This window comes from Numenius arquata, chromosome 1 (genome assembly GCF_964106895.1).
Source record: "Numenius arquata chromosome 1, bNumArq3.hap1.1, whole genome shotgun sequence".
Lineage (NCBI taxonomy): Eukaryota > Metazoa > Chordata > Aves > Charadriiformes > Scolopacidae > Numenius > Numenius arquata.
Genome location: NC_133576.1, coordinates 26700814 through 26726364, shown reverse-complemented (window position 1 = coordinate 26726364; position 25551 = coordinate 26700814). Strand labels below are relative to the sequence as shown.

The 25551-nt window shown below is 42.9% G+C and overlaps 1 protein-coding gene across 1 annotated transcript; it reads right to left on the bottom strand.

The window, feature by feature from the left end:
* Positions 1 to 1408: 1408 nt before the first annotated feature.
* On the bottom strand, positions 1409 to 24712 carry VGLL3 (vestigial like family member 3). Its single transcript, XM_074148382.1, has 4 exons — positions 24389 to 24712; positions 14834 to 15089; positions 8869 to 9369; positions 1409 to 2100 (listed from the first exon to the last, which is right to left on the bottom strand). The coding sequence occupies exons 1-4, from the start codon at positions 24494 to 24496 to the stop codon at positions 2057 to 2059; spliced, it is 909 nt and encodes a 302-aa protein (XP_074004483.1). The 5' UTR covers positions 24497 to 24712; the 3' UTR covers positions 1409 to 2056.
* Positions 24713 to 25551: the final 839 nt, after the last annotated feature.

Below are 25551 nucleotides of genomic sequence, written 5' to 3'. Positions count from 1 at the left end.
GTGACTTAATCCTAATGCCTCCAGTGCCAGCATGTCAAGCCCTCTCACATGGCAAGGGAGAACACTCAACACCTCATAGGATCGAGTTCAAACAGCCTGGAAGAAGCAGCAGTGCAGGGAGGGAGGCCTGAACCTTTGGAGTGGCAAGCACATCCCAACACTCCCCCTCCCCTTTAACACACAGATCCATGTGGTCTCCACCTGACAAACCTACATTTACAGTGCTCATTGCCTTAAAATTAAACCATTTCTTATCTCAGCCATGTGTTTATGTCTTGGTTTCCATTTAGCTGGTTTGTCTTTCAGACAGGGATGTCTGAAAACAACGGTAACAGAAATACAATAGGTTCTAAGAGCCTTGGTAAATATTACAGAGGGACCCTGGGTGCACAGAACAGAAAGGCAACATCTCCAAGCAATTGGTAGGATCTGTCAACTCAGTGCCTGATCCTGCACTCAGCCCCACCTAAACATATGCTGATACTCAGACTGGAGTTACTAGGATTGGGCATGGGAGCTGACCCAGCTCCAGCCCATCACCAGAGTGGGGCTCTCAAGGGTAATTTTGCAGCCCTGATTCAGGATTGCATCGTGCTCACCTTGGCTTCAACTAAAGTCCTTATTATGCAAGTCAGACCCAAGGCCCAGGGTAAAAATGGGTTTTCCCGAACACCTTGCAGAGTGCTGTGGCTAGACATGGCCACATCATTCCCAAGTTCAGATTCTTACCCAGATGGCAGCCAAGCCTGAATTTGTGCACACTGAGCACGTACAACTTACAAAATTCAAGAGCTGCAGTTGGGATCTTGTAAGGCCCACAGCAAATTTTAGGTTAGACAAACAGATTTTGAAGTCAACCGAAGTTAACAATTTCAGCGCTTTCCTTGAGGTGCTCAGCAGACAGATGAGGCCAGTTGAAAACATTTCGTTTCCACAAGTCACGCATTTTATGTAACTGACATTTCTTTCCTGAAAACTTATGTTATAAATCACCACCCTTGAAATGGCTTAGCTGAGTTTTAACTCATGAGTTAAAATAAGAGTATACTGATATTTATAAGCACTACGAGGGCCTGAAATATAACCCATAGGGGACTGAGTTCAACAGCTTCAGTGGATCATGGATGAGCCCAAACTCAGGTCCGATTTAAATCCGGAAGAGTATTTGGTCCACTTTGAAAGAATGGATGGGTTGGAAATGCAGTTCCTGTAACCCCAGGCTTTGCTCCATGCTAAAGGTGTTTGCAAGTTTCTGACAATCAGCACAGTACAAAGCCACCTTCGGAAGCAAGAAAATAAAAACACCCTTACTACAATCTAACACCAGCAGGGAAAATATTTGACTGAAACTTTAGGTGCGAATTATACTTGCTTAAGCTAGAACAAAAGGACAAAAACATCAAAATCTAGTAATGTGGAAACAAGGAAGGTTTAGCTCTTCAAAAAGAAAGGGAAGATAGACATTTGAGGTAACAAAACAAAAAAACCAAAATGCACAAACACATCACAGACATCTAAAAATAGCATTTTATACATTTTTTGCCAGTGCTTCTCTGAGAGCAAGTTCTTTAAACAGAACTTAACAATTTTACAATTTTTTTTAAAAAAATATGTCATCCTAAAATAGCCCATCAATCCTTACCCAAACTTTCTGTATTTCTACAAAAATAGATGCACAAAGAGCTACAAAATACTGTATTCCTGAAAGGAGGCGCACTGTAGTCAAGGGAGAGTCTTTTTCCTGACAATTGAGACTGTTCATAAAAATATCAAGCTGAACAAAACAAAACACTGTTAAAGGAGTAGAAAGGAGTTAGGTTGCCCAGCTGCAGCAGGCTCAGATGAGGAAAGAAAGAAAAGTTCGGTTTTGGTTTTTTCCAACACTGTGGGACCCATAAACGGCCTTACAAACAAAAGGCTCAATAGTGAAACCAGAACGGTTGGCTCTTCATCTTCATGTGTGTCCTTTGCCCCATGCAGGAGGAGTCAACAACTGTTATACAGCCCGCCCAGCTGCGCTTACTCCAGCTCTAGCTGGTCTTAATTTAGCTGAACTTCAGAACCAAGAAGTTTCCTTGTTCTTGTCCTGATGCTGTAGACCTACATTTCAGAAAAGAAAAAAAAAAAAAAAAATTAAAATTTGATACAGCTTTTTCCTCTCCCTCCCCAAGCAACTGAAGAAAGGATAAACATTTCTGATTAAAAAACAAACAAGCAAACAAAAACCCCAAAAACCAAACCAAACAAAATCAAACCAACCAAACCCAAAACCTAAACACCCAAACCCACAACTTACCAGCCCTGTGGAACATCGCTATTGCTCCCAATTTTATAGTTTATGGGGGCTAAGCTTAAATCACACTTAAGTTTTAGACTGGCTCAAGCAATTCAGGAATGCTGACAAAATCCTGTGTGCAATTCCTTGTTTTAGCCTCATTTGGATGCTAACATGGCGTGATTAAATCCTCCACCAAGGTCTACACAGAAAATACAGTATGCAACAGAATAACTCTCTCTCTCTAGCCAGAGACCCTATCTCTTTAAGAAAAGGCCTGTGACACCTCAGGATCTCACAGTTTCTATGGCATTTCACCTTACAAAGGAGAGGGAAAATGTTCCTGCAGCAAGTAAAAACCCCAAATAATTTCACCTACAGAGTGTCAGATTTTAAGCCAAGAATGGCTAGTGCTTCCACATGGGAAAAATTAATGATTTTCAGCTTGCATTTGTTACGAGTTCCTCTAACATTTTCCTTTATAAAAAGTGAGGACTATCTAATAAATGTGGTGCTATGTTGTGGCTTTAGCATTATAGGCTTGGAACTTGTGTTATAATCTGGGATTTGTCTGCTCCAGAGGGATTCAATCTTTCCTAGATTTACACCGAACAGGGCGTACACCTAAAATCCAGACAATAAAGGGGGAGAGTGAGGATGATACTTCCCAAAGAAGATACATTCTTGCTCATTTATAGGGAAAGTAGAAAGAAGAGATGTACAGGCACATAATTTCAGGGGTACTAAGGCATTTTGGACTTGCTGATTTAAAACCTGCCCCTTGACATTTTGAGTCAAGCAAATCTCATCTCGTTAAAATGAATGTGCACTTCCCGCTATAAATCATCATTGCTATATAGACAGCAACGTTCTGATCTGTGTCATATTATATATTGTCCTGCTACATAGTGTACCAAGACCAATGCATCAAACACCTGATCCGCTAAGGGATCCGCTAGGGCCAGTTTCACCACTAACGTAAGTAGGTGCAACTCCAGACTTCAATGATGTTGCAACCACTGGAAGTCCGTGTTCATTTGATCATTAACCTGTGAAAACTGACAGATCCGTGTGCTAAGCACGGATCTCTCATTTCCATATCTGATCACATGGTGAAACACAAGAGAAGACATATATGTTTTCAGAAAGCCTAATAGGCATGATGGGTTCAGATCTGACCACCATCTCATTGTTTTAGGAGTATAAACAGTTAAATCTTTAATGATGATCAACATCATTTCAGAGCTGAGCTACAGAGCAATTAACAGTCTCATAAAAGATAACAGCATATGGCTCTATCCACGCAAGGATTCCCAAGTAGTGTCCGTACACTTATGTGTCCAGCAGTGAACAGATCTAGGGAAAGCAGAGCACATGGGTATAGCATGCCAAACCCTGGTCAGTGGTTTTCTTCTCCATTTCACATGCACTTGCATCTATTTCTTTAGATTGGAAAAACTGGGATATCCCTCAACTAAAACACACCTATAAAAACATGTTCAGAGGCTCTTTACTCAGTGAGGATGTCTCCTTGTTGCTGAAGAGTTACTTGTTTTCCTAGCAGCATCATTCACAGGCAGAGTCATCATGAACTGCTGTTAGTTTCCTTCAGAGCTTCCTCTAAGCTAGCGATGACAATTTTGTGTTATTTTTTCCCTGCTGTTTACAATTTTTTTAAACAAAGAAGAAAAGAAAGAGAAAAAAGAAGAAAAAAAATAAAGAGAGAAAAAAAAAAGAGCCAGACAGCAGGAACCTTTCACAGTATAAGGAATACATTTAATTTCACCAGTGCATCACTGAAGGTCACCAGAAGCAATGGAAGACGATGAAAAGAAACTGGTTATATGGCTCCTAGCAGCTTAAAAAAAAATGACATACACCTGTTCAAGAGGATGTCCACCTGACAGTAGCAACTGGTAGGAGGAGAATAACCAGCTGAAGAGACACCTTCCTAGTTAGGTGTCTTTGCAACAAACAGAAATATCTGTAACAAGGAGGTCTAAGGGATAGTTATTAAGTCTAAACAGCCATGGAAAACAATCCAAAAAACCAAAGTTGCCTTAGTTACAGAACTGAATGTGGAACACTTTCCATGCCTTTTCCTCATTATATTCCCATCCCTTTCATGGCAAGGTTATCTGAAGTCCTAATATGCCATCCACGTGCAACTCTGCTAATAACCAAAAGCTTTCACTTGTAGCCTGCTGCAAGAACATTTTCCTCTTAGCAAAAAGACATCCTTGCTTGTGTTGCATGAGTCAGTATTGCCAGACCAGCACAACTCCCCATCTCTGGGATACCAACTTTATAGCTAATTGCCACACAAGCAGAATGCAGGTTCTGTGGGAACATCTGAACAAACTTAATGAGTTGTGACAAACTCATGGGAAGTGTGTGTGAACAAAGGCAACTCTGTACACTGACCACTCAAATTTCGTATTCAACATGACACACTGACCTACAGGCATTTCCAAAAGTGGACTTTCCATAGTTAGCCAGGGCTAGAGAATGTCGATTAATTCACCTACATTTAAAGTGCACAACTTTGCATGGGAAAGGATGTGCTCCTCAATTTTAAGATAGACTTTCAGCCTTCAGATACGCCACAATCCTGGTCTGCTTTTAGTGTGCTGGGGTGACGGGAAGCCTCTTCCAGCACATCTGTCCAACAGCAGGACAGGATATCCTCCTAGCCTTTGCAGTAGCAGGGCAAGTTGCTCTGCTCGCCTCCCCATGGGGCTGCCCGCAGACCTGGCAGCTGCCAGAGCAGCCAGATCCAATGGATCACCTGAAGCACATGGTGTGCAAGCAGCTTCCCGCCCTGCTCCTGAGGAAAATACTGAGGATTGAAACCATCAGTTCCACTGCAAGACAGCAACTCCCCTCCCCACCCCCAAGGGTCTCAAGTGCTTAACTCGTCTTGTACACCCTTAACATAAACACATGGACTTAGCCCCGGCACTGTGGGATTACTGTGGGACTGTAGCGATGTTCCCTGTACGTATGCCATGAACCTCAGTCAACGCTGTTAGAGGCTGACCTTGTTTTGCTTGACATCACTGGGGCAGGGAACTGTGGCCCAAAGCACAAACATGTCATGCTTATATCATAGAATCATAGAATGGTTAGAGTTGGAAGGGACCTTAAAGATCATCTAGTTCCAACCCACCAGCCATGGGTAGGGACACCTCCCACTACAGCAGGTTGCTCAAAGCCCCATCCAGCCTGGCCTTAAACACTTCCAGGGATGGGGCAATACCAATGTGTTTATATCAATGCTTGATATAAAACATCCTTCTACATTGAGCATTATAGCTTGGACACTTCAGCTTTGGAAAGATAGTGCATACCAGCAGCCACAAACATAAGAGGTTTCAACAGATTTTGAAGTAGGCTAGCATTTTCTATAATCCCACCTGTACCAATAAAAAAGCTTCTGAAAGGGTTAATTTGCAGCACACAATGTGAGGATTAAGCTACATTTAATGGGAATCAGGTAGCTAAATCCCTCTTCATCTTCTAAAACAGGACCATGTAAGTTCAAACAGATGTGCAAGACAGATCAATACTTCGTTAGCTCTACGAACGGTGATACGCTGATGTCCCACACAATCTGTTCTGAAACATAAACTCCCAAACTATACTGTGCACACAAGGGGAACCCCCTCTTAACCTCTGAAGTGATTCAGCATCATCCATTCATGAGATGAAATATTTGTCTTAGTATGGCAGAGATGCAACAATGTAGCTGGAAGGGGGTATGATTACAGTCAGCCTGCCCCGATCCCAACACTATCATTCCATATAATTCAGCGTGCGGAATTTTGCAAATGTTTCTATAATCGCATGTGACAGTAGCACAAGAAATGTGACCCACAGTAAGGGAGGGGAAGAATTTTGCCATCTAAAGGGCTCCGAAAAGCAATGTCTAGGTATATACCAAATGAGGTTTTTTATATAAATCATCTGAAGCTCATGGAATCTGATCTATTGACAGGTCCACAGGCTGATGTCTTTGATTCTCCAGGGCCATATGAGCAATGACTTCCAGAACTGGAGTTTTCTTGCCACTATGGCTTTACCCTACCCTGGAGAAACCACTTCTACACCACAGAAAGCCAGTACACTATTCCAGGCCCTTCAGTTTTTAGCCTCTCTGTTGAGATTACATGAGAGTTAAATGTAATGAAATTCTTTGTGATGTGGAAACTTATCCAGTATAATCCTCCCCTGCAGTGGACATGGAGCAAGAAGAGTTTCACCTGCGGTGGCTAGTGCTGGATGAGACTCAGTGTGGTGCTTCAGCAGCAGCAGCACAACACACCTTCCCTGGGATGACACCATTTGACGTGCATTTCACCGTGATCACCCTTTGCATGCCTGTCACCAAAGCATTTGTCTCAAATGTACATGCTGCAGGCAAGGCTGAAAAGGGAGCTCAGAACCTTCCAGCCCATCCCAGCAAGCCTCTGCTTGGAGAGCACAGCAGAGATAAGCATACAAGATAAGAGAGCAAATAATTGTAATGTCACAGGCTACCACTACCTGCGGTGCTTCATTGCTTGCTCCCTTGTTTCCAAAGCCTTATGTGCCAAACCGGGACTGCCTGGTAAGGTTTTGCTGCTGTGTTTCAGTGCAAGGCCATTTTGAATAGTCAGAAACAAGCGAGACATCAGTCTGCTGAGATTCTCTGTTCCTGCAAACAAGTCACACATTCCCCTTCTTTCATTTACCCCACAGGAACTCATGGACTAAAACCCACACATCAGGTGTGGGTCAGAAATTAACAGGAGTTCAGGCCTTCTCCACTGCCTCCCACACTGAGTAGACAACTACAAGGCACGCAACCCACCGTTAAGCACCGCCAAATCAGGATCTTGACAAAACTAGCATCCAACCGTACCCTTCCGTAGAGTTTCTCACGAGAAGGCAGCGCCAAGCAAAGGCTGTATTAGTCCTGTAAGGCAGTGCTAGGACCCATAGTCCTTTTTGCGGCACTGTGCTCTTACAGAAAAGAGAAAAAGCACCTGGTTTATTAGACATACTACTACCAACAAAGTAGCAGTAAGCAAACCAACTTGCCCAGCACCGAAACAACTCAGTCTAGGCTGGACTTAGCCAGGTAGTGTTTTCTCCTGATTAACAATCCCTTAGGCAGTTCTCATCTCCATTCCCAAAAGGTAAGTCAAATACCAGAGCTCTGGCACTGGACTGCTGGAGCTACTGTCACACCAGGGGACTCATCCCCTCTACCTGCGGCAGTGACAATTTGATCACATTTCAGAGAAGGTAGCTCACTCCCATTATGGAATTTGTCAGAAAGGCAAAACTTGAGAACCCAGTCTTGTCAGATTATCATTTTACACCCAAAAGTGCAAACTGTAATTCCTCTTGTATCATTGGCATGGCTGGAAATATTAATAGATATAAAATTGTCCAGTGTTAAGAACCCTATTATACTTTTTCTTAATTTTTTGAGGCAGTAAATGGCATGCTATTTAGAAGAGATTATTGGTTCCCAGTTGCTATTAAGGGAAGAGAGAGAGATTTGTGTTAGGTTAGCTCAATTATAATTGGGTTTTGGGTTCATATTATTTCATATTTAAGAAACAGCTTTTTTCCTCCACCAATTCTTTGTTCCTCTGCACACTCATCAAAGCAAGGAAGTGCTTCTCACGCATTGAATCAGTTAGCTAGAGCTATCAAAAAGACAGACAAACAGATACCTCAAGGAAAAAGGAAAAGAGATGCAAACCTAGTATTTCCTTAATAAATAACATCACGTATTTAAGAAGTACTAATCTGCAAGGATTGCTGCTGGTCAGATAAGTACCAAGCAGAAAAAGTAGACCTCCAGTGCATGTGATCTCCAGGACGGGTGCACTGGAAACTGTTAGTCACCCATCACCTGATGGCAAGCAACTATGAACAGTGAGGGCTGCTAGACGGCTCCTAACACTGAGACAAGAGCCTGCCACTCAACGCTTGCAGATGCAGATGTACTTTATGGAGGCTGTCCTCTGGCTACAAACCCTGCAGTAAAATGAAACTAATTCACAGACCTCTGCTTAGATCCTACAGAAAGAAGTTTAGTTTGATGGTGAGCACAGCTCAACCAGCATCTCTACTCTCTATGTGACACCTGGATACTACGCAGGAAGGAAATGCTAACCTCTTCCAATTTGGATGAGTAAGATGCAGTCCTCATGTACTGACAAGTTATTAGTTCAGTCCTCATTGGAGCTATATTTTGGTGAATGCACATATGAACTAGCTGAACAAGCTGGAAACTTCCACATGGAAGTTTAATTAACCATCTCCCACAAGATTTAAACCAAAAAAACATGTATCATGTCACAACTCATTTGGCTTGAATGGGACCAAGGCAGACAAAGGTCTCTCAGCAAACGGCAGTGAGAGCTGGATGTTTCACAGCTCATCTGCCCTGACAGCGATTTCAGGAGGGAATCCCACCTGGAAATATATTTGGAGAAGGCTCTGAGAACAAGCCCTGCTTCAGCAGCAGGGAGTCCACTTCTTTGCTCTAATTCTTCATGCTAAAATAAGTCACAGACACAATCAAACCATCTTACCTGTGTCAAAGCCAAAACTTGGCACAATGTCCACTGTTCCATGAAAGGCTCCAGCCCATGCTGAGGTAGCGCTGGTGACAGCAGCGGGATCTGTCTTTGTCACGTCACACTGAGGAGCAGGAATCCTGGCTGCGCGGACTGAAGGCATCAGCAGGGACCCATACCGGGGGTCGCGGTGCGAGCTGGGATGGTGATGGTGCATGTGTGGATGAGGGTGATGGCGATGCATGTACATGTCATGCATGTGTGCATACGAAGGGCTCACCTGAGATGCTAAAGGATAATGCCAGGATTCAGATGCAGCAGGGGGAGGAGGTGGGGCAGTCTGATGAAGGCTGTGTCCTGGCCAGCTGCTGGGATCTGGTGTTGGGAAGGTGCCTGGTGCAGTAACGGGGAAATCAGGGTGTACTCCACTTAAGCATGGTGGAGGGGGAGGCTGATAAGAGCTGGTCCAAAATGAAGTTGGGAAACTGCTCCTTTGGCTTGAAATTGTTGAGCTTTCTGGTAGAGAAGAGAGAAATGAAGTATGACTGAAGATGAACAACAAATTTAATGACAAAAAACACCCAATGATCTTCTACTCTCTGAAATTTCTAACACTGAACTCAAGCTTCCTCAGCAATTACAGAATCATAGGACAGTTGAAGTAGGAGGGGACCTCTTGAGATCATCTAGTCCAATCCATGTGCTCAAGTGGGGTCACCTGAAGCAAGTTGTCCAGAAATGGGTCCAGGCAGATTTTGACTGAGATCCAAACTCCACAACCTCTCTGGGAAACCTGTTCCAGAGTTTAGCCACCCCCAATAATTAAAAAAAAAAAAAAAAAAAAAAAAGTGTTTTCTTGTGTTCAGATGGAATTTCCTGTTCTCTAATTCATGCTGATTGCCTTTTGTCCTGTCAGCAAGCATTGCTGAGGACACCCTGGCTCCTCCACCTTCATTCCCTCCCATCAGATATTTTCACATATTGATAAAATCTCCCGGAGAAGACTTCACTTCTCCAGGCTGAAAAGTTGCAGCTCTCTGAGGATCTTGGTATGGGAATTATGAAGAGAGGCTAACTCCTGACTGGACCAGAACACATCATTTAGAAAGGCAGCTGTTGTGGCTGTAAATGCTTCTGAGGACAGAGAACCAGGTCACAACAGGAGACGTTTGCCGAAAGGAAGAATACCAGATCTTCTCCAACTAATTACCAGCTTTGAGGGGATAAAGATCATACCTAATGTGCTAACATTAGATCCCTTATAGAATACATCATGCTGCCCTGTACCCAATAGGTCATGCAAGCAGAAACATCTATGTAAATGAAAGAACTTTTTGTCAGAAAGAAAAGGCTCGCTGCTTCTTACTGCTAGGCCTCAACTTATATTTAAATGGATTCCAATACATCTACATTATGAAATCACATTCTAAAAATTCTTCTTTTGAAGGAGCAGTTAGTGTTTTTGATGTGTAGTCAAGTATTGGCATCTCCATTCTCACAATCCTCTTGCCAGCTCATGTTTGAAAGTACTGCTTCATGCAATATGTCTCAGCTCAAATAGGGGTTTTTTTGGTCAAAGATGGAAACATAAAAATGTAAATCTGTTGAAAGAGCAGTCATAAAAATAGCCTATGGAGAAATAAAGCCAGGCAAGTTTAATATTTGACGAGGCTAGGAATCCTCTGCTCCTCGTGTAGCATTTACAAAAATATTTATATTATTTTTTTTAAATGACCTTTTGTTTTGCTTTGTTTAATAAGCAACTGGAATGAGACTTGGGTGAAGACACCATTGAGAATGAACAGATTCTTCAGACGCTCCTGCCTCTGAACTTTGCTTACACAAAAATATTTTGGAAACAAAAACTGTAAAAGTGCTTTCTGACTGCATCACTAGGACACTCACGTATTTGTTTTAAAACCCATTAAAATCACAGAAATCTTTCCACACATCAATTGGCTTTGATTTAAGCAGTTTATTAAGCCTGATGAACTTCCGAGATTGGAAATAAGCTTTGCAAATGCACTACGGACAAACGTAGAGAAAGAACTTCTCTTTGTGCTGAACTGCTTTAGAGGCTGCAAGCTTATCTAGCAAACTGTACTCCAACATGGCTTTCTTCAAAAGGTTACTTCTTTTTTTAGCAATTTATTTCTATTGTAACTCATGCTAGAAGACTGGAGAAAGCTTCATGAATATAACAGAAGCCTCAGCACCCCTCTGAAATTGGTATTTTTCCTTGTTTGTAAATTGTTCCTTGTTACAAGGGATTAGGCTGAGATAAAGACTGCACACGGCTTACAGTGTTGGCAGCAGGGCTGACAAAAAAAAAAAAAAAAAAGGCAAAAACAAGCTTCTTCATGTCCTGTCTGTTGTTTTCCTCATTGCTTAACAGAGAAACACAGCTTGACAATGCTCTGCCAGTATTCTGGAAAATTAATCTCTGTGATCGAGAGATTTTGGAAACTATCTGGCTGTTATCTGCATGGAAAAGCCCTAAATCCAACCGTCTCACTTCAAAAAAAGCACAGAAAACCACAAAGTATCTGCGGGACAACTTTAATACCAGGAGAGAGCACTTTAAACCACTGGATTTGCCAATATGAATTCATCCCCTGTTCCATACCAGCTTGGCTTTATCGATCATGCAGAAGGTCTAGGCCACCGAAAACGTTTGGTGATCTCCATTTTTCAAACCTGCGCACATTTCACAAAGCCATTACCACCGTCAGAAACTGTCATGGATCAGCCCCCACCAAGACACCGCTGAGTGCAGAGGCCATCCTCAGTGGTCAAGGTCAAGTCACATCACTGGAGATACAGGGTCCATTCAGGTTATATCAACATGCAAGGAAACTTCATCCACCCTGAGTGATCCCACCAGGATGCTACTAAGTATTAAGTGTGCAGGAACCCCATCAACAAGAACCACCTCTGTGTTGAACCATAACCCCCAACTATCACACGTTTCCATGGTGTTTGAAGGGTCTCCTTTCCTTCCTACCTTTAAAACAGCAAGAACAACCAATTATCTTTACAGATACCATCATGTCAGATACCTGGCCTCTATAGGCTATGGCAATGGAGAAAGAGCCATTTCAGCAGTCCACGACAAAGAAAAAAAATAATCTGAGGAGCTTCCATGGGCTTTCAGGAGGCGGGAAGGAGGCATTTAACAAAAAAAATGTCTGCCAAGAAAGATACTACAGTTACCACAATTTCCTATTCTAAGTACAGGGAGGCAGGGAGATGGCAACATCTCAGATACCACGAAGTGGTGACTAATGCAAATGTTCATGGTGGCTGGCCAACAAGCACTGAAAACATGCCAAAGCGCACAAGCTGTAAAGAAGACAATGTATGGAATTTTCTGTAGTACAACACTGCTTCTCAGTTAAGGCAGGAGGAAAAAAAAAAAAGCAAACCCAAAATCCAAGAAGGAAAACAAACCCCAACACTTTCAGCTAGGAAAAATATGTTGATAAAAACACCATTAAGGTAATATTGAATTCAAGGTATCATTAGTTTCACTAGCCCCTGCAAAAGATTTCAGGTAGCTACACCTATAATTTTACGAGACCCTGTTTTAGGGAACTATATTTTACAAAAAGTCAGGTTTGAAGTCAATTTTAGCCTAAACTGATCAGTATTTTCAACATACAAAAGATGAAAACTTGCTCTTTTCAGGACAACAAGGTTCTATTTTCTATACACAAGCTAAATCTCCCCTCAAAACAAAAAAAAAACCAGAATATCACCTTAATGATGAAATTACAGCTAGCTCTTCCATCAGGACACTAAAAAAAATCACCACAACATGACAAAAAAAAAAAAAAGAAAAAAAGCAGAAAACATTACAAATCCCTCCTTTCAGGTAATGGAGATATAATGCAGTGAGCTGAGTAGTCAGTTCATGCCCACACACTTTTCATTTAAATCTGTACCTTCCAAAACGGCTATTGCAAATGCAAAAGTTTTGTTGTCTGTTTTTTTAATTTATCTTTGGGTAATTTATTGGCAAAAATTCTGACTATCCATGAAAATTGTTTATAAAAGATCTTTAAGCTAGTGATATTTTAACTTCTTTAGGTAACGGCTTAAAAATTCACATCCATTTGCTATAAGAGAGCATCTTTGACAACTGTACTTGAACCAGAAGACCATAGTGTTAGCATCGCTCCTTCCCCACTTTTTTCAAGCAAGTGTGTTTCAGAAACTCATTTGGGCCTGACAGAACTCTTGTTAGCTTCTCTTCTCTGGAGAAGCAAATACCCTCTGCTTTCTCAGCGTCCACAGTGCAGAACCAAGCAGCCCTGCCCAGCAGCCTCCCCTGGGATTTTCATACTGCTTCAGCAGGTGCAGCAACGGCAGAGGGCATATCCCCTTACTTTATTCCCGGAAGACTTTCAGGACACCCAGACCTCCATTCCCTGCCGAGGCCATGGGGTGCGCCGGGTCAGGAGGCAGCATGGCTGAAGAACCCTTATGCCAGGCCACCCTGTCCCCTGCAGAGCCCTCTGGGGAGTGCTGTGCAACCATGCAGGGAGCCAGGGAAAAACACCAGGGTATGTTTGAGGCCAAAGAGAAGACACACTACCCCACCCATGGTATGTCTCTGAGCTCGTGAAGAGGGCTTGCTGTAAGCGTCAAGTCTCTGGGGACTGCCTTGATCCCATCTCTAAAACATTTATAGCCTGTCTGGGCCATTTATAAATGCTCCAGTCTCCTTTTTAGTAAGCATAGGTTCAATCCTGCTCTCAGTCGAGTCGATGGAAAATTTCCCATTAACATTAATGGTCCCGGCTCAAGCCATAAATTCCTCTAGCTCCCTAGCCACTTCTGCTGACCTTTACTTAAACTTCCTCGGATTTGTCATCATTCTTCTGGAAAGCAAGTCCTTCTGTGCTATTTTTCTTTTCACAGCGGTTTCCAAAAATCCCGTCTCTCTTTATTATCTGTGACTTTCATCAATACACTCTCACCTCAACAACAATGATTATGAACTCCACCATTCCTACAAGGATCCTCATGGTATCTGTCTCACTCAACCTGATGCAAGGCCATTACTCACGATACCTAGTTCATGTCCCTTTGTCAGTCCACATTAAGGACATGATCAGAGAAATAATGCAGCTGTGGATCTGAAAAACTATTCAGACTGCCACAGTCAACTAAATGGAAACAGCATCTTACCAGCACCCTTTCTCCAGTCACCATCGTTGAAGTCTTATCTGTAAGGTCTACCTAGTATATCTGGCAAGATCTGCTCTTTGTTAGGTTGATCATGCTTGTACATATTACGAGACATGAGTGCTATGGCAGCATTCAAATACCTCGCAGCACCTACCACATGTCTACTGCCTGCTCAGATGCAGAGTAATGTTATCTCCATTTTACACATGGGAAACCAGTAATAATGGCCGTATCCCTCCTGTGAGCAGGCTGCAATGCAACACACCGCATGACTACAACCACATGGTCCAGGGCTTGCACCCGAGCCTGTTCCAGCCTCTGCTGGCTCCTCCCCACCTGGAAAACAGCCACAGACAAATCTTAATCACCTGGCAAAGTCACCCGAGAAGGCTGCATGGGTCTCCTCACGTCCAAGGCCAGCATCCCAAACAGCTTTGCTCTTGCCTCACAGGCCAAGTTTCACACTTGGAGCTTAAAAATAAGCCTCCAACCTTGCAGCAGACGTTTGTGAAGCCACATGAGCTCTGCCCCATTCCTCCCAGACCTCAGCAGAGCAATGGGCTACGGCAAGAGAGGGAGACGCCTGCTTCTTCATGCCTTGGGCCCCTCTTTCCCCCTTTAATGATTCAGATCACTCAGTCCCAAGAAGCTCCTCAGTTCTTTCAAATTTGAGGGGGATTTTCCCACCTCCACAGAGGAGCAAAATCTCAGCTGCAATGAAATATGCATTACTGTGACACAGACAGAGTAAGCCACACCACAGAGAGCAAGTTACTGCTCCTCTTACCTCTCCACAGAGGACTTAGCCCTGCCTTGCTCTTGGTAAGGGCAGTTTCTGGATTGAAGCTACTGGCTTGGCTCAAAGCTCTTGAGAAGTGTTCATCCACTACTGAACCAATGTCTCCCTGGAAGTAAGTGAAAAGGACGCAGCGAGAGTTAAGGTACTCCATCTCGGCAGGCTGGTCTTTCTCATCCTCCTCTTGCTTGCTGGGAAGGGTCACTTCCAGAGACTCCTGCATCTTGTTGTATACAGCTAACTTCTTCTGGGATTAAAAACAAAACAAACAAGAGATGTATCACTGATGGCATTCAGTGCAAGCTCAACATCTGGTTTCCTTGAAGAAAAACAAGTGAATACATTGAATATTCATTTCATAATTACAGTTGGAATACAAGGCTATTTTGCACGGACACTTCACAAAGAAGAGATTACCAGCGCCACTTAGAGTTTTTACTCCTCGCACACAGATAGACCTGCTTCTTAGGCACATTGCACAACCACAATTTATCGGCAGCGGGTTTCACTCAATACCTTCCAAATAAAATAGGCAGACTCTAACAATTCAGTCCTTGCTTCCACCTGGATAGGATATTCCCACCAGTAAAGGCTACAGGGGTTAAGTCCAGCCCTGTGGAAGGGTGGCCAGATACACAACGTCTGCACTTCACCCGTCTAGCTGAACACACACCAAGTTTTGCCAGCCACGCTCCCCCAGTTGAGAGCACACGGCCCTCTGGGCTCCCCAAATCTACTCGTTGCTGAAGGTGTAAAGACTTGGCGCTCCCCAAAAAATTTTCCACTCTATTATAAAACTCCACAAAATACATAAATTCTCACTCGCTGCCAAGAAATTTTTTGTCATAGGATAACCAGCTTAAAGTGGCGAGTAGGGTTTGTAGGGAGGAGTTGAGGTATTGGGTTTTTTGTTTGGTTTTTTGTTGTTTTGGGGTTGATGTGGGGTTTCTTGCCCCTTTTTTTCTTTTTATTTTTTAAGCATCAGCTTCTGGAAAAAAGGACAAAAATTCAAGTCAGAAAAAATTAAACATGTGATCTGGGGGAAGAGGGGGATTGACAAGTCTGCAAACACATGCAAAAAAATCTATCCCAAACCAAAAACACAGAGAAGCTTATAAAAAAATAAAACCCGCACAAGCCATATGTGAATGGCTATTTCAGAATCTTCTCTCTCTCTCTCAAATCAAACCTAAATGTCAAAATAAATGTGTGTGAAGATCCATTTTGCATGGAACATATTTTTCAGATGTTCCACTTTACAACTGTTTTCACAGAAAAAAATCTCCTTGCAACAGTCAAGCTGCAGGAATCAGAGCTTTTAGCTAGCTAGCCATTTCCACAGCTGACTTCACACACAAGCAGTTTCAGGAACCCCAAAACCGACTACAGCACATATGTAGAAGTACTTCATAGCTTTTCTATAGAATTACAGTTTGACTTAGCTTTTATGGTTTGCTTGGCAACACTTTAGCACCATCAGAATCTCTTTAAGTTTACGGCTTTTTTCCCTATTTCCAAAATTGTTCTGAAGAAAACGTTAAACAACTACACAGTCTATAAATTTCCATTTATATAATAAACAGGCTTGTCCGATTTAGAAATAATTGAAAGCCATTTTCCGATCTTGTATACCATCAATATACTTACATTCAGTGCTCTCTAAAATCATAGAAACTGATATAAATTCTCCCAATATAATACAAAACAGAAACTCTGGGGCTAATTCTTAATTATGAATGGTTATGAAGAAATTAAACGTAAGAAAGAGCTATTGACAAGTGGAACTAAAACCTATAATAGTAAAAACTCATAGAAATCAAGCAATGTATCTGCCATTATAGTAGGTTAACTGGTAAACAGAACAGCTCAGTAATACCTTTAATTCTGATGTTGTCACACAAACTGCAATGAGGGTTGTAGTAATTTTATTTTACAGTTTAGGATACCTAGACAATGGTCTGGAATACAAATAATCTGTGCTTCACAAAGCAAGTTATACTGTTGCTCTGCTTAGCATAATACTACTTATTTAGACATACGTTTTTATCCCCAAATCCTACACTATATGAACAAGAACTGTGAGATTCACTTTAAAAAAAAAAAAAAAAAAAGAAGAACGAATCGAAGATGGAAACAGCAAATTAAAACAGTAAAACAGTTTTACTAGAAATTAATTGCTAAAACAAAACATAGTCTGAGGCTCTGAAATTAATTTTGGCAAATGCAGAACTTAGGGTGACCCATACTTTTTTGTAAATGCTTTGTGCCTTCTGTAAGCAAACAAAGAAAAAGTCTCCTAACATTTGTTCCAGAAGTACTTACTAATATATCACTTAGTGAGCTTCATGGTTTTGCCTAAGTACTTATGGAATGATGAAACCTTAGTAAGACAGAAATGGTTATAACAATATTGCATATGCAGGAGATACATGCACTAGAAATCTGTAACACATCTACCTCAGTGATTTGATCATTCTTAAAGATGCACCATAATCCAGATCCTCTTAAAAATGCAAGAAAAGTTGTTGGGGAGGGTGCTTTTTTCATTTTTGGTTTCGGTTCAGTTTTGTTTTTTACATAGAGACAAAGTATGAAAGAGATCTTTTATAGAAGTCTAAATAGATATTGATATATTATGACATCTCAGGTGCAGTATATATGCCATACTTCGAATACACGCAACAGATTTGAAAGTTAACTTCCATCATTATAGGTACACTATTTGTAGTTATACAGTGAGTATGCAAATACATACACAAGCACGCAATTATATACAGAAACACATCGTTTAATACAGCCCCTGGCTTGACTTGGTTATCAGGAAGGAAGTATTTCAATGTTCCTATATAGAGACTGGAGCTCAGGAAATTAAAACTTATCTCCAGAGTCGCTTCTCTGTGCAGGAATGTTCCCCTTCCACAGCCTAAGAATCTAATTCATTTTCCGTTTCAACTCTCTTCCCTCCCCTCCAGTCCATGGACAGTCATTACAAGATATTCCGAGCACTTGTTAGTTTTGAAAACACCAAATCTGACTACTTTAAGGTAAAAAAAAAAAAAAAAAAAAGTAGTATTGATGGACAAATACAAGGCCTTGTGTATTAACTGAAGTTATTTACAGTGAAAAGCTGTGTTTTGTGGTGATTTTTTTGCAAAGGATAGGAGTTCCAAATTAAAAGATTTTTCAAAACTGCATCAAGCCTGTGATCAGATAGAGATCTACTTAATTTGTATTTCAGGAAGAAATTATCAGCCTGTAATTACAGGATTCTAAGTAACAGTCTACAGTGAGATAAAGTGACTCAAGACGTTTTCCTTGTATGCAATGTAAATACTTCCTTTCCATTGTATACATCCTTTTATAATGTTTTTCTCCCCCTAACTCCCTCAAAATATCCTGCCGGCACACAAATTCTGTCTTACTTGTTCTGACCTTAACAGCGATCTTCTCATAGCATTCTGACTGCATTTGGGTGAGTGGAAAAGGATGCGAGATCGTCAACTGCTAAATGAATTTGTCCCACCATGATGTGGGGATGATGGGGGGCAGGGGGAGTAAAAACAGGTTAGGTTTCCGACAACTAGTCTGGGCTAGCCAAGTTTCACTCGTACTTTTTTCATGCAAACAGTTCTGCAATATATTTAAAATGCCCCAAGTAAGATCTGAAAGATCTTTCCAAAGAGTATTTTCTGACCAAACACAATGTTATTTCTTCCCTATGTTTAGAGCTCCAATACTTTCATACATTCATGAATTCCACCTCTCTCTTCCTCAAAAACTAGAGACTGAGATTAAGCAGCCTCTGAAAAACAAAACAAAACAAACACACAGAATCTCATCTTGGCCAAGACCCAGAATACAGAATTAAAAGTCAGCTTAGCGGACTGGGAAATAGGGAAATCCAATGTCTATAGCACCTGATGCCAGCTTAGAGAATAGACCCAAGTTCATGGCTGAAGGATGAACGGTACAGCCTCTGGGGTAAATAATGCTGTACGGCACGGGCTGCATTCAGCCGAAACCAACGTTATTTTTGTTATTTCATGTATTCACAAACAAGCTCTTCCAAAGAGAATTTAAACTCTTGCTGCAAGTTGTCTAACAAAAGGAAACTAAAGGTCACTAGCAAATCACCACTAATACGGCAATATTAAAGAGAAGGTTTATAGGGGATAAGCATCATCCTGTCTTCCAGAGGAAGAATGACTACTTTCACTCCAAGAAAGCATGTGGTCCAAAATCTCACAAAAAAACCTCCATCTTGAAGATGCCTGTTATTTTGTTACATACCGTATACAGAACCAAGCAAAATGGTTCTCATACAGTAAAATTCTGGCCGCATTAAAGCCAATGGCCAAAGTCCAACTGACTTCAAGGGTACTAGATCTCACCCAGGGTGTCTGGTAAAAATGGCAGAACTTTTCACAAATTGAAAAAAATTTCAGCTTCCAGCTGAATTGAAAAAACTTCCAGCTGAAACCAGCTCGTAGGCAGCAAAACAGAAAAACAACAAAGCACGGTTGAGAAGGGAGAAAGTTTCAGTTTAGACAAGTTTGAATCGAAAGTTCAGATCAGCTCTTATTTTATATATAAGCTGGTTGCCTATTCCTACAATTTATTATCTCCATACATGCCATCATACAGCATATGGTCCTTTATGTTCCCAAGCATGAAAGTCTGGTGTGCCTGTGGCCACCTGTTACAGATTTTCCATTATGAGGGAAAGAACAGGAACCAAAAATAAAGAATAACTACACTGAGGAAACACTATATGACCCTATCCTGAGAAAAAGGCTGTCATTTGACATAAGCTTCTGAGAAGGAATTTCAGCAACAAACTTGAGGCAAATCACGGACAGTCCTCCACTTGTGGAGCTGTCTGCCAAGCAGGCTCCTATTGATAACACAGAAAGTATTCAAGGAAGAAGACAATTTCAAGCAATCAGAGCATGGAATGCTGGGCCTAAAAGCGGTATTTACGGCATGCCCTGAAAACATGAAATGCTAACTTCTACCCTCGTAAATGAGCAAGCTGAGAGCAAAGCCACACGCTTGCTTTGGGGTGAGCCGCTGGATCTGCAGCGGTAGAGCCTGGAGCTCCTGCTATGCTCTGCTGATGGAGGGAAGGGGTGGGAAAAGAAATAGTTTATACATCTTCTGCTGCACATCTAAACAGAGGTGTACCATTAAAGTTTAAAGCTCTGTTTTTATTTAGAGAAAGATCAAAGAGAATTTGGTCCCAATCAGAATGACAAAGTAAGCAAGCCAAATTTTTTTACATCAGCAGTGTCTTGTGGGATTAAACAGAACAAAACACACCAAAAAAGCCCAAACACAGGGCAAGACTTAATCCTGTAATTCTGTAAGTAGCCTTTAAAGGTGAGTTATATAGGTCTGACCCAGTTTCCAGTGAAGTCAGTAGCAGGGCAACCACCAGGATTCAGAAGAAGCCTCAACAAAGCATCTGAACTACAAAAACTAAATGCGAAGTTATCTTCTGCTATTATCTGCTGTGCTAGATACTGCAGGTTGCCACACAGTATCAGCAGTAGAATAAGCCCATCCTCAAAGTTGTGAGCATGTGATACAAAGAACTTTAATGAAAAAATAAGTTACAGTACGTGAATTATGGTTTAGCTACAGCCAGCCGACACAACGTTAAACGCGACTCGTTCTTGTCTGCAATGTTGTTAGTTTGGAAGGAAGAGTTGAGTTAGTGACCTAATTTGCTAATGGAGACAAGCCCTTATCTGGAAAAAGTCTGTCTACAGCACTGCCAGCAGTAAGTCTGAGTTGAACATATCACAACTCTTTATGCAAGACTTGATTTAGCAAGGATGGTGTTGGCTTAGCCTGCTACATCTACATACCATGGAGAAATTCCAAAACTACCATTTACTGTAACTTCCCATTTCAAAGGTCTTAAGATCAGCCGTTAGAGAGCCAGGGTGAATCCTACCTTAGCCTCAGCTCTGCAGCTTGCTATAGCTATACTGACAGGGCACGGCAAGCCGTCACGGCGTTTCTTGTGCGCCAAGAATACAACGGGATTCTTCACCGATTATGTGTTTCCAGAGTCTCTTCGAATGAGCAGCTCCGTTACACCCATTCCTCACCCAACCCATAGGAAAGCCAAAACTCACTACTACAGCTGCACAGCCCTCCCCAGGAAAGCAGACGATGAAGAGAGTTTTAATTTTGCCATTCTGCAGGGCTCTACGCTGGTGCCGGCACGGCTCCTTATCACGCAGAGGAACGTGTTCTTATTGTAACACCAGCACACACTCGCTCTGCCTTTTGGCAAAGGAATATGGAAACCCCGATTTCTCTGTAGAATTAGGGCCTCACCCCATTTTGATCAGTTCCTTCTGGCGCTGTGTGAGCACATATATATCCATATTCCACTTACTTCCCTCCAGCAAACACCCTGGACTTCAGCAATCTCAAAGATCTAAGGTGCTAAGCCTCCACTGCCATTAATATTCAGTAGGAATTCAGGCTCCAGTCCATTAAGCGCTTTTGAAAAAAATCCTATCTAACTTAATTCGCCAGCAAGTCCTTTCTTGGCTACGGATTGCTGAAAGCTAAGCTTCCAGAAATTCTGCATTGCTGTGCAAGGCCAAAATCAGTTCTGCACTGATTTTAAGGGAATGAAAACTAGGCATACAGAAATGTGGGAATAACTTTAGAGGGGGTGACTTTAAAAAGTCATAATGGACCATCCCCTTAAAAAAAAAAAAAACTCACACCTGCACAACGTGGGCGCATGCTAGTCCATCATTTAAAAGCAATCAAAGATCTGTTATTTTATTATTGAAAAAAAAAATAACTAAAAAAGGAGACATCCATTCAAACCCCTTTTGCTGCAGAGCAGAGACTCAATGCCAGCCGCTTGCTGGAGACACTTCTCCTGACCCACAGATGCAGCACACGACCTATAGAAACACAATGAGGTTACATCTCCAAAGAGACACTGTGGCCTGGAACTTGAGCCTATACATCTGCGACAGCAGCTCCACAGCTAAGGAGCTTTCTTTGCTCTTTAAAGGATACAGAACCGATACCGAAAGCTGGCATAACCAGTTACATGTTTGTGACAGATTTATTATAAATACCTTATGAAGATGCACAAGTTTTAGTTAGGATAACGCACCTACATCTCGTTGCACTGAGAAGGAAAGGAAAGCCAACAGAAACACAGCACAGAGGAGCTTTCTCTCTCAGGAAACAAACCATTTTACTGGGTACCAAAAGACAACAGAGTAGTAAAATGACACTGGTAAATGCTTCAATGGAGTCCTCGGATGTTTGAAGAGTGAGCTCCACTTTATCAGCTTCAATGTAGATCTTCATTTTTAAGATATCCCACTAATTCATCTCCCCTCGCTGTTATTTTTAAACCACAGCTTTAATTCGGGCAAAGAACATTCTTTAAAATGGTCATCATCCTCATGAAGAGCACAGGAGCATTTTACATGTTGAACACATGTGTAAGAAGAAACAAAAAAAAACCACCCTGGCAACAGATTCTTCATCCTTCTTCCTTATGCTCTTTACCACTTGATTAAACGTCCCTGACAGGACAATTCTGAAGAAACAGAGACTTGCAAAATGTCATACGTTACCCCGAACAATAAATCTTTCCACTACGACTACAGATGCATGAAGAGTTCATTCTATGTTCACTTTTTGAAAAAAATTATTTATTTAAAAGGCATTGGATTCAGAGAAAATACATAAAATGCTCTAAAGTTCACTGCTGCTAGAATGAGAGTGTGCAACATTCCAGGTTCAGCAACAGCTTGGTTTTCCAGTCTGACATTCGACGAGTTTGTGAAGACCCTCCAGCTCAAATATTTCAGGAAAATCGGTGCGAGCAGGATTAACTAAACTCAATTGTCAATAAGATGTGGGACAGCAAGGTTTAAGATGTTTTTCGGTGGTAACGGGATATATTGTGCTGGCCACAACTCGTGAGCTGTATTGGCTCAACAGAGCTATCTATGTTTCTTGCCTTATCTATCTCCACTTTTTTTCAATATCATAGTGCACGATAATTCAGTTTATTTAAAACAAAATTTCAAGAAACTTTGGTGTTCATTAGGGTGCCTCTGGGACGTTTCATATATGGTGTTGCTTTCAGCGAATGGAGAAACTTCATGATTCTGTTTAAAAGTAAAAAGCAACTGCACTTGAGCATGACACAGCTGCTAATGATCATTTAATAGATTTTCACGTACTATGTGTTCTACACTCCAGATCCAGAAGAGAAATACAGTCAATCGCCTACACAGTTAAATACCAAAAAGTTCAAAGTTTCAATTGCAGTTTTCTACTTCTAGGTTTCTTAATCAGAGTCAAGTTATTCAAGATTGTTTATTTATTTTCCCTCCAAATCACACAGTCTAACAGCTGGAGCTCCAGATATTCAAAGTTCATAACTAAAATTATTGAATAGTTGGAAAGTTCTGCAAGCTGTGATCTAGAGTAGAGAAGAAATAATAACGGAGACACACGGCAACAGACAAAACTCAGAAGTTTTCCAGAGCCCGCATTTACAGTGCACAACATGAGCAACCTGGAAAAGTTTGCTGGGATATCATTGCTGCAAACGCACTCTCTCTCCCAACAATAAAGAAAAAAACCCAGTAACACACGATAGGAATTTTAATGTTTTAGCCCATATTCGTGTCTCCCAGGCAAGTTGATATTAGGGGTCACTTCCCATGTACGGAGAAAACAATCTTCATGGATAATAATGATAAAACCTTATGGAATGCAGCAACAACCAAAAAATGTATTCTCAGATGACTACATTAGGGCCAAGTCAATATTAGTCCCACTTCACCCACGCACTGCATAGTCTAAAAATGCTGTCAGCCTGATAAGAATTTCCTGATTCACTTTTTTTTTCTCTTTTTTTTTTTTTTCTTTTTTAAATACATCTGATCACCAAGTTCAGCTGGAAACTCGCCGGAGCCGATCTTCCAGGAGAGCCGGGATGAGCGGCGCGGAGCGCCCCGTCCGCGGGGAGCAGCGCAGGTCCCCTCCCGCCGGCGGGCGAAGGTTTCGCCCGTGTGCCGCGGCCGCGACCGCATCGCGCCGCACCGGCGGAGGGCAAAGGCGCAGCTCTGCGCCGGCAAAGCGGGAGAGCGGGGAGGCTCGTCGAGTAAAGAGGAGAGAGGGGAAAAGGCGGCAAGAAATAACTTTCTCCCTCTTCCCCACTCCAGCCGAGCAAACGAACGCGCACCCCCCAAGATCCAAGAATGTGGGGGGAAAAAATAATTTTCCTTTAAAAAAAAAAAAACAAAAAAAAACCCTCTTACCAGGCTCCGCTGCTCTAGGGCACCCTCACCAGCTCCCCGCATCTCCAAATCAGGCCGGGGGCTGCATGGCGCATCGCTGGCTGGCCGGGGCGGAGACCTCCGCCCCGGCCAGCCAGCGATGCGCCATGCAGCCCTTTGAGGCGGGGAGGGTGGGCTCCCCCAAAAGCCCTCTAACCCCCCAGTCTCTCCCCGCGCAACCCTTCCCTCCTCCGCGGCTCACCTGCGGGCAGCCCGCCGCGGGCGCGGGCGGGGCGCCGGCCAGATATCGGGGTGCCCCGCACGCCGCCGGGGCGGGGGGCTGCTGCATGGCCACGTCTGAGCAGCTCATGGCTGAGGTCTCCCCGCACCACCACCACCACCACCGCCGCCGCCTTCCTCTTCTTCCTCCTCCTCCTTCTTCTTCTTCTTCTCCGTCGCCGCCGCCTCCTTCTTCTTCTCCCTCTCCTCCGCGCAGGGCGGCCGCGGCGGGGCGCCGCGCAGCCCCGGCTGCCAGCGCATCTTCGGCGGCCGCCGCGCCCCGCGCCCGCACTTATAGCGCGGCGGCGGAGGCAGCGCGGGGCGCCCCGACGGCGGTAGCGGTGGCGGCAACGGCGGGGCCGCGAGGGCGGAGACTGGGACCGCGCCCCGCCCGGCCCCCCCCCCACCTCCTGCGGCGGTTCCGCGGGCGCGCAGCACCTGCGCCGGCCCCCCCCCGCCCGTCCCGTGGGTTTCGGTCGGTGAGAAGTTCGGCCAAACCTAAGCAGCGCGGACTCTCCAGAGTCGTGTCACCTGCATTGGACGCGATTCACTTCCAGAGGGATTCAGCCTAGAAAATCATCTGGGAGGAAGGAGGAACCCACTTGTCCCCTAGGAGCTGACAGGTTGGATGCATTTTTCGGCTAGCCCAGGAAGTCTCTCCCTTCCCACAATTTGGTCCACAATGTTTACAAAAATAATAATAATCAATTAAGTGCACTGCTTTACTTAAAAAATATGCAGAAAACCAGGATATGGTTGTAATGGCTCCAATCCTACTCAAATATATTCACGACCTACCTCTGTACACACGTTTTTTGCCTGAGAGCCACCCTGCTGCAGTCCCGCAGTTGAAGGTTTTTGATACCGTTTCTCACGTGGAAAAGACCACGCTCACAGCTTGGTAGCATTATCCCAGCTCATGAGCTTGGGAATGACTGCACTTGTTTGCTCTTGTTTTCTTCTCATTTGGCCTAAGATGAATTATTTCAAAAAAAACCATTTGTTTTGAAGTTTACCTACATTTACATTTAATAGCGGTCAAAAATTGAAGCCTTCAATCAAAAAGTCTAAATTTATACTCTCTCCTCTCTGTGTATATAGCCACACACAAACACACACACATCTCCTTGGCCAGAACAGTTAGAT

Excerpts from the sequence above, each read along its gene's own strand:
- VGLL3 (XM_074148382.1), bottom strand. The coding sequence starts at position 24,496 with ATGAGCTGCTCAGACGTGGCCATGCAGCAGCCCCCCGCCCCGGCGGCG. Across the intron at positions 9,370-14,833 it reads GCTAAGTCCTCTGTGGAGAG|AAAGCTCAACAATTTCAAGC; the intron begins GTAAGAGGAGCA and ends CTTCTCTACCAG. Across the intron at positions 2,101-8,868 it reads AAGTTTTGGCTTTGACACAG|GTCTACAGCATCAGGACAAG; the intron begins GTAAGATGGTTT and ends TCTGAAATGTAG.